The 13,971-nt window shown below is 43.6% G+C and overlaps 1 protein-coding gene across 1 annotated transcript in view; it reads left to right on the top strand.

The window, feature by feature from the left end:
- PSMD11 (proteasome 26S subunit, non-ATPase 11) overlaps positions 1 to 13,971 on the top strand; it is a 45,480-nt gene that overhangs the window by 1,234 nt on the left and 30,275 nt on the right. The window contains exon 2 of the mRNA XM_089674591.1: positions 2,910 to 3,011. Within this exon, the coding sequence (XP_089530717.1) occupies positions 2,910 to 3,011 (102 nt within the window). The remainder of the gene's footprint in view (positions 1 to 2,909; positions 3,012 to 13,971) is intronic.

Here is a 13,971-nt window from a genome sequence, read left to right as displayed (position 1 = left end):
CAAAGCAAGGGTTAGCGGAGGAGGGGCTAAGGGGCAATACTGCAGAAAAGGGGTAAGCGGAGGAGGGGCTAAGGGGCAATACAGCATAGTGGTGGAAGGGCTAAGGGGCAATACTGCAGAACAAGGGTAAGTGGAGGAAGGGCTAAGGGGCAGTACTGCAGAAAATGGGTAAGCGAAGGAGGGGCTAAGAAGAATACTGTGCAGCTTAGGGGGAAAATGTAGAGCTGGAATAAGTGGGGGAGTAGCAAAGAGCAAGTGCTGGAGAGCGTGGGGGAGGGGCTAAAGGGAAAACTGTAAAGCACAGTTAAGCATAGGAGGAGCTAGGAGACATACTGTAGTGCAGAGACTAGGTGGATGGGCAAAAAATCTTACTGTAGAGCAGGGATGGAGCTTAATGGAATACTGTAGGCAGGTATAAGACAGCAGGGGGCAAAGAGGAATACTGTAGAGCAGATATAAGCAGAGGTGGAGCTAAGGGGAATACTGTAGAGCACAAGTAAGCAGAGGAGGGGCTAAGGGGCAATACAGTGGAGTAGTGGTAAGCAGGGGAGGAGCTAAGGGGAATACTGTAGCACAGGAGTAAGCAGAGGAGGGGCGGAACTAGGGGGAAGACTGTATAGCAGGGGTAAGCAGGCAAGGGGCAAAGATGAATACTGTAGAGCAGGGGTAAGTAGGGAAGAGTGAAGGAGGATACTATAGAGCACAGGTAAGTGGAGGAGGGACAAAGAAGAATACTATAGAGCAGGAGTAGGCAACCTTCAGCATTCTAGCTGTTGTGGAAGTACAAGTCCCATGAGGCATTACAAGACTGACAACCATAAGCATGATTCCCAGGGGCATTTTGGGATTTTTAGTTTTACTACAGCTTAGATGCCAAGGGTTGCCTACCCCTGCTATAGAGAATCAGTTGAGTGACAGCTCTGTGGTGGCCAGTAGCAGTCTCAGGCCTTTTAGATGCCCACACAAGGGAGGTTTTACAGGTAAATAGAATGCATTAACTATACATATAATCACATGGGAAGATTATTGAAATAAATGGTCTGGTGGCCGGGTCTTTGTAGTGACTTTATAATAAATTGTTTAGTAAATCTATATCTAAAAATGTCTATTTTCTAGCGAAGCCTGAAGGGGGGAAGCATTAGAACCCCTTTCAGGTTGTACTGCTTTCCAGAGCTCTGTTAGATTAGAGACATCCAGGGATTCCCGGATTTTGGAGGGTTTTCCTCTCACAACCTGTTTCGGTAATAGCAGAGGAAGTGAAGGGAAATCCCGCCAATGGGACATAGATGAAAACAAAAAAATTGAAAGAGGTTATACTTTATCCAGAATTTAAACAGGTTTTTGCCTTTAGTTCTACTTGATGCATACATCTAATAATCACATGTAAAGCAGATAATATTTGAATAGGGCATCTTGTCCTAAGAGCCGTGTTATGCAGGCCATACATGGGTCGAATTTCCAAAAGAATTTTCATTAGAAAATCAGAAATTTTGTGTGTTTTGTAATTTGATGGTGCCACAATTGATTTCGAAATTCGACCAACCAAGCCTTTAATTTCACCTCAAGTTGCTACAGAAAAGAATTTTCGTGGCCAAAAATATTCTTTTCTTTCCAGGTCACAGCTCATGCTCATTTCTTTTTCGATTACATTTCTCGTACGATTCTCCCATCATTGATTAGAAATTTGTTCGGTTTTCAAAAAATTTCCAACATACTCGATCAGTCAAATTTAATGGTCTTTTGAAAACCGGCCATTGCTGTGGCCCACTAATGGTGTGAAATTTGAACTAAAATTATTAGAAAAGATTTTACAAAGAAAACAATTTCAGAAATCGACCCATATATGGCCAGCTTTATTCTAGCAATACTGTCGGTGACACCTCAACAGTGGCAGAGTGGCTAGGAGAGCGCCAACAGCCCTCAGCCACTGGTCCGCTGTCACCACCTTGGGAGAATGTGAGTTACCTTTTCAGTCCTGGTAACAGCAGTTGTCGTCCAGATTAGGTTATAAAGGAAATCATCCAGTGACAGACACTTGTTATGTGGTGACAGCTGCTTAGAGATTTCTTTTTTACTTTGAAGAGATTTATTCTCTCACTTGCTGTGTCTAAAGGACTGGAGGTAGAGAGAAATCTCTCATATATGACAAAGATGGCAAAAAACTGACAGGTTTTAACAATTCTCTACTATATCCAAAACTGCATAAGGGCTATTCACATTATTGTTGAAGAACAATCTGCGATGGTGGCTGGGTGGTGTTACGTCACCTGCTCACCACCTGGTTTAAGGCCTGAAAGAATGTACCATAACCACGTGCATTGCATGTGATCGCAGTGTGGCCCCATTGACTGATCATGGTCATTGGATTGTATTTGCCACCAAATGCCGTTCATTTGTGGCAAGGATACAAATACAACCCCGGCAGGCTGCCTTTGCAAGTGTAAACTTTAGTGATGCACCAATATATCAGTTGCCGAAAATAGTTATCAGCATTTTGCCGATAAAAAAAAAAAAAGGTGCCGGTGTTCACCTTTCATAACATGTTACATATTATGAAAGGACTGGCCCCTGCTTTGACAGCTAGCAGGAGATCTGCTCCCACTTAAAAAAAAAAAAAAAGCGGGGCTCCACCTGCCAAGCCACATCACTCCTCCATAGTATTCTGTGAATGAGAAAACTACAAGTCCCGACAGCCTTAGCGGTTCTCAGCTTGTATTTCTCAATGAACTGCCACAGTGCTGTGGTAGTCCATTGATTCTTCCTCCCACATTGTATCGGCATGCTCATAGAGGATGTACGGGCAAAATTTAAAAACAGCCAGGCTACAAAGGGATTTAAGTCTGCACAGCTTTTCCTCTACCACATTTTTTTTTAAAGTACTGTATCTGAACGTTTTGTTTTCTTTGCAGTCAAGCGAGATATACAGGAAAGTGACGAGGAAGCGGTACGCGTCAAGGAGCAGAGCATTTTGGAGCTGGGTGGGCTTCTAGCCAAGACCGGACAGGCTGCAGGCAAGTACAGATCACGTTCAGAGCAACCTTCTAACTCCGAATCTCATTTTTTTTACATTTACAATCAACCACTTGCTACACTATAGGTGTTACTTTGCTTCCTTTGCTAAGTGTGGTTCACTATAACTTATTGGTATAAATGACACAACCATGCTAAAACTGGAAGCAGGGTTAGACCTATGGTCAGTATTTCAATTCTCTTTGCGTCCAGTTTAAGAGATTGAGCTTCTTTACCATTTTACATAACATCTGTCACATGAACAGGAATCTGTGCTGCTGCAGATGAGTAGAGACAAGGAGAAAAAAAGTGATAAAAGCCACGAGAGATCCTTCTAAGAGTAATTTTCTGTTTATCAGTTACAAAAAGTAGTAGCATTCAGTTGTACATATGTGAGAAGTATGGCATAAAATGTGGTATGTATATATTTATATGCAGAAGGTTGCTGGATACCTCTTTTACCCCCAGTTCACATCTCCGCATTTCTGTGGGCCAAGTTTCGCACGGGCATGAGAGCCCATTCATTTGAATGGACTCCCGTGCCCGTGACATGCAGGGAAGAAGTGCACATTAGAACTAATGGCACCCGCCCGCGGGTCTGCATTCTTCTGTGCGGGTGGTGCAGCTGCATGGATATTCGTGTGGATCCGCAGCGGCACCATCTGCACAGATGTAAAACCTAGGGTTAGAGTCAAGCAACCTAATTTAGCACATATGGAGAATATGACTGTCTCCATGCAGAGCGGGGCCGGTTGCACTCAAGGCTTGTCAGGGGATTTCTGGAAATTTTTGCACTGTGCTAGGTTGCAATCAGATCCAGTGAAAAATGGTAAAAAGGATGAGGCCCTGGAATGCAACCAATATGAGGTCAGCAGAGTTTCCTATTTAATGGATGCTTCTGCTGACCACACATTGCTTCCATTTTGGGGGCCTCATCATTTTTACATGAATCAGAGGTAAGGCCTAAAGCAGGTCAGTAACCCTGAGTTTTCTAAACCTTTTTTACTCTAATTGGCACATTGTTTTAGAGCTACCTGTATCTTGTTTCCCTGCTGGGGGATGTCCCCTAATTTCTTGTTCTCTCCGACACCTATCAAAAAGGCAGGAAGTAAGGTGAAATCTTCCCAAGGGGGCTATAAAATTATGCAGGCCATAGACGGTTTGTTTATCGGCCGATTTTTCGTCCAAAAAGTATAATCGGTTTATTTTCACACTGTTAGTGGGGCAATGGCATCGGCCAATTTTCGCGGTTCCTTCTCATTTCTTTTATCGGTCATGCTGGAAAATATGTGAAAAACGGCCGATTTTCACAATCATTGGTGGCAACAGAATGATCGATGTTTTGTTTTTTGGACGAAAAATCGTCCGATAAACGAACAATCTATGGCCTGCATTAGGAAGGTGTTCTTGAACCTATGTGATATAACAGTAAAAAGTTGGCAGAGGTTCTATACCTTTCACATTGTATACAGAACTGAGAAATTACATTATGGCTTGAGTTGGATTTTTTGTGACCAGATCCTTGCGGCTAGTGGGGTTTGTGTAAAAATTGCATATTGAATTCTGTCCATGTCTTCCCCATTGACATTGGACACTAAGCTGAGGCACAGCCTGGATGTCCTAGCACCAATCACACTAGGGCGTTTCAAATCGTGGACGGAATTGTTGCGATTCTGCCCGCAAATTGAAAACGCACTGTGAAAATGTGAAACCGCACATTCGCTTGTTCAGGTGCCATTCACTTCAGGTTCCGAAAATGGTATTGGGTGTCACGCATCCCGGGATTTTGTTTGTGCGATTGCCATGCGGAAAATGCAAAAACATCCTGCGTTTTCAGGTGCCGTTTTCAACTCGCAGGCAGATCCGCGGTCATTCCGCCTGCGATTTGAAAAACACTAGTGTGAATGGACCCTCAGTATTCCTATCTTACACATGCTACCCGCTGTCACTCCCCTGATAAGTTCCTCCTCACCCTTGTTCTGCATATACAGCCCACTAGAAACTTCTTTAGTATACTTTGTTATAGCGCCAACTTTTTTGGTTCTAGAACACACACTTTTTCCAATGCTCAAAAGATAGTTAAACAAAACTTAGGAGAAGGTATAAACAGCTGTTTCTTTGCCATCTGTGTCTGATTAGGGAGATTTCCCTTCACTTCCTGACCTGTAGACTAAACAGGTAGTGAGAGGATATCTTTCCAATGTGAGAGAAACTCACAATTCCTGTGACCATTGTTAGGCAGTTGTCATGGAAATAGGTGTCCCTATTAGAAGTGTTCCTCTGTATTCCTGTTCATTGGCAACTCCACTTACCCTCACTTTCATTCCTGGTGACACTGGTGATCAGGACAATTAGAGTGAATGTCCCTAATGGAGACACAGATAACAGTACAGTAACACCTCAGCACTATCCAAATCTGAAACCTCTGAAAGTTTGCCTTTAGCTATACTAAAAATCCTTTTTTTTTTTTTTTTTTTTATCCGCTAATGTAGAAAGAAAAAAAAGTCAAAAGCATGTTACACTTCAGTGTCGATTCCAATAACTGTATTATTTACAATAACATTGTCACAATAAGGCTCCGTGCACATGGGGCGTTTTAATAACGCAGGTAACATTTTCTATGTAAAGTCACATTAAAAACGCAAGTTTTTTTAGCGTTTTTGCATTTGTGGTTTGCCGCATTTTTTTGCGTGTTTTTTTTTTTTTTTTGCTAAGAAAACCTTCCAAAAAATGCCAGTTTGCCACGATTTACTGCGTTTTGCCATTTTTTTCAGTGTTGGAGCATTTTTACAGCTAAAATACTCCTCTAGAAACCCACTAGTCCTGGGGGGTTTTTTTCAGCCAAAAAATGTTGTTTACAGTCTGTGTGCATGGACACATAGGATAACATGCTGGGGGGTTTACTGGCTGTAGAAAAAAAACATCAAAAGCCAAAACCAGCCGCTGAGAAAACGTCCAGTGTGCACGAGGACTAATAATGTTTGGTGTTTATCTTGTGGGAACAACATGGGAAGTGTATAGTAATCGCAACGCGCTTCCATGGCAGGTTTTCGGTTTGCTTTAAGCCTTTTGTGTCCAGAGGCTATTGACACCTAGAGGTCATGTAACTTGAATGTAGTATACACTAGGCACGCAGACTGTAAGTTAATACATTACAGAAAATAACCCTTGCTTTCTCTTGGCAAACCATTAACCACTTGCCAAGCGCGCTGTAGCCAAATGACGGCTACAGCGTGGTTGTCCAGTTCTGGAAGGGCGTCAAATGACGTCCTCCCAGAGCGCGCCCTCCTGGCGATCTACGGAGACAGCTGATCACGTGATGTGGTAAACTGCCAATCACAGCTGCCTTTTACCACGTGATCAGCTGTGTCCAATGACACAACAGATCACCGGGTAATACAGTTGCCGGTTATCGTCACATGCTGTCACATAATGGGGTACGTACTGCCGATAACCGGCATTTGTCAGAGAAGAGATTGGCACTGATGATCAGTGCCCCCCACCTGTGCTGCCCAGTAGTGCCTAGCAGTGCCACCCACCTGTTCTGCCCAGTAGTAGCAGTGTCACCCACCTGTGCTCAGTAGTGCCGCCTATCAGTGCAGCATCATCAGTGCCCATCAATGCTGCCTATCCGTGCCTGCCCATCAGTGCAGCCTCATCAATGCACATCCGTGAAGGAGAAAAATTACCTGTTTGCAAAATTTTATAATAGAAACAAAGAAACACTTTTTTTTTTTTTTCTTCAAATTTTTTTGCTCTTTTTTTTTTTTTTTTTTTTTTTTGTTTATATTGCAAAAAATAAAACACCAAAAGAAAGCTATATTTGTGTGAAAAAAGAGATACAAAAATTCATATGGGTACAATGTTGCAATGACCGTGCAATTGTCATTCAAATTGCAACATCGCTGAAAGCTGAAACTTGGCCTGGGCAGGAAGGGGGTATAAGTGCCCGGTAGGCAAGGGGTTAAACTACTAATAAAATGCTCACCTGGTAAGATGAATTGTTTTGTCCAGCCTAGGAGGCTCTTGAAAGAAACCTGTGAGGTCAGCAATACAGGAGTATGCAGAGTTCCTCTTGATTTATCCCTTCACAAACTCTGCAAGTACAGGAAAATACCTGTTGATCTGCCAGTAACCCAGCGAGCTTCTAACTTAATGCGCAGGCTGACAACACAGTTTCTTTTCTGTATTGAAATCTTAAGTAGTGTTCAGAAGGGGACATCTCGAGTCTGTCTAAATTGTTTCCACTTCCAGTAAACTCCCATATATGCTTGCCTGGGAAAGGGACATGGGCGAGGAGGTAGGAGAGGAGGACTGGAGAGACTGGACTCTTAGAATACATAAAGGCATTATGAATGTCTCCCTCGTACAGGCAGGCTATAAGGTCATCTCTCGTTGGTATTTGGTCCCAGACCGACTGTCAAGAATGTACGCTGGCTCCTCCTCGTAGAGGCAGGCTATAAGGTCATCTCTCGGCTTTGTTTCCGTGGAAGTGGGCAAGTGGGAACAATGTTCCATGTATGGTGGAACTGCCCTAAAGTTACAAGGTACTGGATAAAAGTTCATTCCCTGATCTTTACGGTGACCATGATTAATGTCATTAAAACCCCAGAACCGCGCTGCTTAACGAACTCATAGCTGGAGTTTCCAGATCTGCTAAGACGCTAATCTATTTCATGTTCCTGGCAGCCAAAATTGCAATCGCAACTGCCTTGAAGAGTCCGGTGGTGGACTTGGCAAACGTGAACTTTTGTGGGTCATGATCAATGAGAAAGTGGTCGGCATCCTACGTGATACCTCTACCAGGTTTGAGTGAGTCTGGGACCCATGGATTATTTACGTACAGACTACACTTTGATAACACTTCCTTTCTCTTTGCTGGAATGGGCGGGCCTGTCACATTGGTGGATTATGTCTCTTCCTTTGTTTTCCTTCTCTTCCTCCTTTTTTCTTTGTTCTACTCTTCTATCTTTTCTTCCTCAGTTCGCCCATTGATGGCTTGATGTCATATTATGATTTAAAGACTCAATGGTTTGGTGGGGGAGGGTGAGAGGGAGGTTTAGTGATAAATGTGGATAATGACTGGACATACACTTTAAGGCTGTTGGAAATATATATATATATATATATATATATTTTTTTTTTTGTAATAAAGATGGTATACTTACCTCATTGTACAGAGTGGCCCCCAAACTCCTCTTTTTAGGTCCCTTGCCAGTCCTCTCGGCTCCTCCTCTTCTTTGTGCACCCCCATACAAGCCTCTTCCTACGGTGACACACCTGTGGACTCACTCCTGAGCTGGGCTGTGTGAGTCTATAGACACACAGTGTGGCTCAATCCTTCCTCCCCTTGTTCACTCCTCACAAGATTTGATTGACAGCAGCAGGAGTTAATGGCTCCTGCTGCTGCCTCCTTTGAGGAAAGTGAAAGGAGAGTGCTGCTGCAGACGGGCACATTGCTGGTTGGCAATAGAACTCGGGTGAATACAAGGGGGGTAAGGGGATTGATACAACTGCTGGGGCTGCAGGAAATGCATTAAGGTAAAAATATCCTGCCTTTACAACCATTTTAAGAGGTGTCTGCTCTTGTCATGCTGATTCCACCTTCACTGCCTATAGAATCAGTAACATGGCATAAGCATGCAGGCAGCAAAGTGTGAACCTCTGTCCTGAATGTATGCATAGGGTTAGTGATGCTTTAGGGCAGCCTTTCTCAACCAGGGTGCCTTGAGGCTTCCTCAGGGGTGCCTTGAGGCTTCCTCAGGGGTGCCTTGAGGCTTCCTCAGGGGTGCCTTGAGGCTTCCTCAGGGGTGCCTCGGCAAAATGTCTAAAAATTGCCCAAAACTTTTATACAAGCCAGCGGGTGGAACAAGCCTGCCTTTTAGTTACACAAAGCCACAGGTGTTCATTGTGTACCATTACTACCTTCTATCGCCGGCATCCTGACAACCAATGACATCATCAGTTGATAAGGAGGATGTCCGCTGCCTGCACAGAATCCTATTCTGACCCTTCTCCGCCCCTCTCCATCAGTTCTGGTGTTACATTAGTTCAGTGATGGATAAAAACTGAGGGAGAGGGGGAGCACTGGAATAGTAGTCAGTACCAGTGTGCAAAAGTGTATTTGCTTTAGATGAGTAAATCACCTCTAATGTTGGCTGCCCTACATGTGTGGATGTTGCTGCCTTATATAAAGCTATTAGAATAGTTTTTCACATTTTAGAATGGGGTGCCTCAAGACTGTCCATCATTTTAAAGGGTACCTTGACTGAAAAAAGGTTGAGAAACACTGCATTAGGGTGTAGTCAGAATCTGAATGACAGTGCCTGGAACCTGCAGCTGTAGAGGGCCCATATATACTGCTTTGCGCATTTTTTGGGTCCATTGACTCGTGTTCTATGGGTTCATTCCTTTTAACATTGTACCTGACATTTTTAATCTAAGGCAATACAGATGTGTGAGGGTCAGGTGCATTTGTTTTGTACATGTATGCATGCTGAAACTTGTAAATAAAATCCAGCTGATTATCCAGTGCATAAGTGATTGGGGCCCCCCGTAGCATGTACAGCATGTAAACAGCGTGAATAGTCTTTTTAAAGAGTATGTAATCCCAACATTCCATAGTCCTGATATGTGCCTGCTGTACCATGTACTTGCATGAAAAAGTATCCTGTTCTCTTTTGTATTGCTTCCTTTGTGTGAAATCCCTGGTGACCCTGCCAGTCCCTCTGCTTTCCTATTAAAAACTGACCACACTAAGCATGAGAACACAGCATGGTCCATTCTCTAACTGTGCTGGGAACTCAGTGTGTTCTCCAATGATGAGACTTGTCCTGACAACCCCCCACCGTCCCCACAGCCATTCACTGGGAAGACCAGTGTTTCTCCTCCTCCAGCTCATATGCAGCTGAGAACAAAGTATGTGATCACTTATGAAAAAGGGGGAAAAGTGTTTTATAATTGTTGTGTTTTAATATCTATACACATTTTTTTTACCTTTTTTTTTTTTTTTTAAACTGAATGGGTTGAGGGTTTACATATACTTTACAACATTGACCCCCACAAGCTTACTTTGGGTCAGTTTGAAGTTTGGAAGCTGTATTCTTGCAATCTCTTAGTTTGTAGTATGCACACTGTGTACATATCGGTTTCAGGTTTGTGGCCTTTTATGACGCAGCATTTTGTTCTGTATTTTTAGTCTATTAATCATCGTCATAAGAGAGATGGGATGCCTTTTTTTTTTTTTCCATTGTTGTGATAGTGAGATAGCTGCATCCCTCTGTGTCAAAACCACTCAAGGAAGCCTGGATGAATTGCTTCTACTTTTGTATACCATTGTTTTTAGGGCATCAGTAAGGTAGCTACATATGTGAGCAATGCCCTAGACAGGCTTTTTTTGTATAAAATGCCATAATGTAGAATTGAAAGATAGTTAAACCCTTGACGGGAAAATATATATATATCTATATCTATATATATATATCTATATAGATAGATAGATAGATATATATAATCAATAAGTAATCGGGAACAGCAATGCTGGAGGCAGCTTGACCCCCGGTTCACATACATGCGGCCGTACGGGCCGCGTTTTGCACGGGCACGACAGCCCATTTTTTTTTAATGGACTCCAGTGCCCATAACACACAGGGAAAAAGTCCCTGCACTTCTTTGGAAAACGCAGCCCGCACGGGAACCTCGGTTCCCAGTCTGGTTGCATTTTCCAGTGTGGGAGATGTGCCATTACCCTAGGTTCACATCTGTGCGGGTGGTACCGCTGCGGATCCGCATGAAAATCCGTGCAGCTGCACAGAAAAATGTGGACCTGTGGGCGGGTGCCATTAGTTCTAATGGCACGCCGCTCGCACTGGAAAACGCAACCGGACTGGGAACCGAGATTCCCGTGCGGGCTGCGTTTTCAAACGAAGTGCAGGGACTTCTTCCCTGCATGTCACAGGCACGGGAGTCCATTCAAATGAATGGGCTCTTGTGCCTGTGCAAAACGTGGCCCGCACGGCCGCAAATATGTGAACCGGGGGGTGAGAACTAATGGCACCCGCGAGTCCGCATTTCTCTGTGTGGGTGGTGTGGCTGCATGGATTTTCATGCGGATCCGCAACGGCACCACCCGCACAGATGTGAACCTAGGGTAAAGCCCACATCCCAACTATCTACAGTCGAAAATTGATTCCAAGATTGGCTCCAGGTGATTCCAGGCACAGCGGTAACACACCATCTATTGGTGCCCTTACTACGGCACCCTCCTAGATCTACTTCCGCCCTCATCCTGTATCTATTCCTGCTGACATCCCTTCCAGCCAAGGCGGGCTGAGGTTTGGTGTCTCTGGCGGCTGGTGTCACTGATTCTTCCTGGTCAATTCTTCCACCCTGTCCCACTGGGCTTTGGCATCTTCCACCCAGAGGGCTTGTGAGTCTTATCAATACATTTTTTTTTTTTTAACTATAATAAAGTTGACATTTTATGCAAATTGCCTGGCGTTCCTTGGACTTTCAGAGTGAAGTATTTATTCACCCCTAAGTTGTTGCAGGACTAGGCACGCCTTGTTTTGTGGTTGTTGAACTCTCCTCACCTTTCCACACACCATCCTATTGTGGCACCGGCCCTTCTCCATGTGTATTTCTGTAGCCTTTTCCTAATCCTACATTTTAAAAGCAATTTTACTATAATATCTTAGTAATAATTTTCCAATATAAGCTTACAAATTCAAAACTGCTCACAATATCACTCGTTCTTAAGTAAACAGGAGAAAAACGAGGAAGAGGAAAAAAAAAGGGAAAAAAACAATTGAACAAAAATGGAAAAAAAAAATCCTCGTCTTTTCCGAAAAAAAGATATATGTTAACTGGTTCCTCGCCACCCTATAGCAGAAATACTGCTACAGGGCGGCATGGGTGTGCAAAATCACGTGTATATATATGTGATTTTGCAGTTCTGGGTAGGGGGCACGTGCGCCCTACCCGCGCCGCCATTCGTGGCCTCGGCTGTCAATCACCGGGTCCTGGCCATGATTACTTGCCGGCACCCGGTGATCGCCGAGTATCACCCGATAGGGGAGAGACTTGTGTATAAACATAGCAGAGCCACACAAAGCAGTGTGCTTACAGTGAAACACACACACAGGCAACATAGTGAAACTGCACACAGTTAACCCTTTGATCGCCTCAGATGTTAACTCCTTCCTGCCCAGTTCCATTAGTGCAGTGTCGGTGCTTTTTATTAGCACTAAGCACTACTGTATTGGTGTCACTGGGAATGTCAGTGACACCAAGTCAGCTCTTAAACCCCCTCCCAGTGTCAGAATGCCTGCCGCAGTCCCGCTAAAAGTTGCTGATCGTTGCCATTACTATTTAAAAAAAAAAATTTCCAGTACCTTTACCGCCATTTGTGAACGATACTTTTTTTTTTTTTTTTTTACTGGACATGTTTAATTGCAAAAAGTCAAAAATATTGTTTTATTTTTTCGGCCGGTCTTTTTTGTTTATAGTAAAAAAATTAAAACCGCACAGGCGATCAAATACCACCGAAAGAAAGCTCTATTTGTGGGGAAAAAAGGGACGTAAAGTTCATTTGGGTGCAATGCTGCATGACCACGCATTTGTCAGTTAACGCAGTGCCCTACTCTCCGTTTAAAAAACAAACAAAAAAAAATTCCCTTGCCTACCTGTAGCAGTGTTCTGCTCAGGAAGGATATTCACCTACCTAGTGGATCCAGCATTGTCCCGCTGAGATCCCCTTTTCTGTAGCTGGCACTCGGGTCCCGTGCCGCCATCTTCTTCCGGGATGTCACCAGAAGGCACAGGCACTGTTGATGTGTGGCTAGGCCCGCTCCCTCTATGCTCCTGGAACCTCTCAGGATATCCACATCACATATCCCAAGAGGCACTAGAAGGCGCTGACGTCACTCACCTGGGCGAATGACAGGAGACAGGCTGTGAAGAATTAGATTTTGATAAAAAGGTAAACGATCAAAAGAACGAGGAAAAAAACCCCCAGATAGTTGTGCAGTGGAGGGGCGGCTGGATGTACAGGAGGAAGCTTGTCAGAAAGGATGAAGTTCCTCTTTAAATCTCATTATGCCTTCAAAAGTAATACATAAGATGCATTAAAATGATTTTTGTATATCTGTGTGTTGCTGTTGAATTCTTCTCAGGTGACATTTTGTCAGCAGGACAGGAAGTGGAGGTAAGTCTCTTTTTAATGGAGCCACAGATAGCATTAAAAACCTGGTAGAGGTTCTAGTACTTCCCCACTCTATGCAAAATTAGTACTTTACATACATCATAACTTTTAATGATAGAAAGAATAGAAATTTTTAAAAATCTGGTGCAAAATAATAGCTACAGAGACAAGAGGATGGAGTTAATTTGGGCTGATTAGCGTGTGTAACATTGCATCTCTTCTTGACGTTGCGTGTCCGTTTTACACAGGATCGCAAAGATCTGCTTCTGTGTAAATAAAGTCCCGTCTGTCAAAATGACAGCCAGATAAATGCTACTGGAGAGCTGCTGGGGAGGAGAAGGGGCATAGTACTAACTTTCAAAGTACCATTCCTCGGAGGAAGAGGCTGAGTCCTCGAAAAGCGTCAGCCAGTTGGTCATCCAGGGTTCCATCATTGTGGACTCAGATTCTATATGGATTGAACACCTTTGTTCATTGTGATGTGCCTATGTTTTATATGTCCATTGTAAGAATACCTACTTTTTTTTATTCTTTCAATAAATATTTTAAACGCTCTCTTTTTGTTTTTCTTTTGCATTTAGTGACTTTGGACTACCCCTGTCCATTGAGGGCAGCAAGCAGTGCATATTTCAGAACATTTACAAAGTATTTGCTGTATTTGATCAAGTATGTGCTATACCTGGCTGATCCCATGGAAGCTGGAAATCCCTGTTGTAGGCACTGCTACTGCAGTTACTATGCAGCAGGACAGCCAGTGTGAA

The sequence above is a fragment of the Staurois parvus genome, unplaced genomic scaffold (assembly GCF_062004578.1).
Source record: "Staurois parvus isolate SC_StPar_1 unplaced genomic scaffold, SC_StPar_1.0 ptg000151l, whole genome shotgun sequence".
Taxonomy (NCBI): domain Eukaryota; kingdom Metazoa; phylum Chordata; class Amphibia; order Anura; family Ranidae; genus Staurois; species Staurois parvus.
This window is presented reverse-complemented; position numbering and strand designations above follow the sequence as displayed.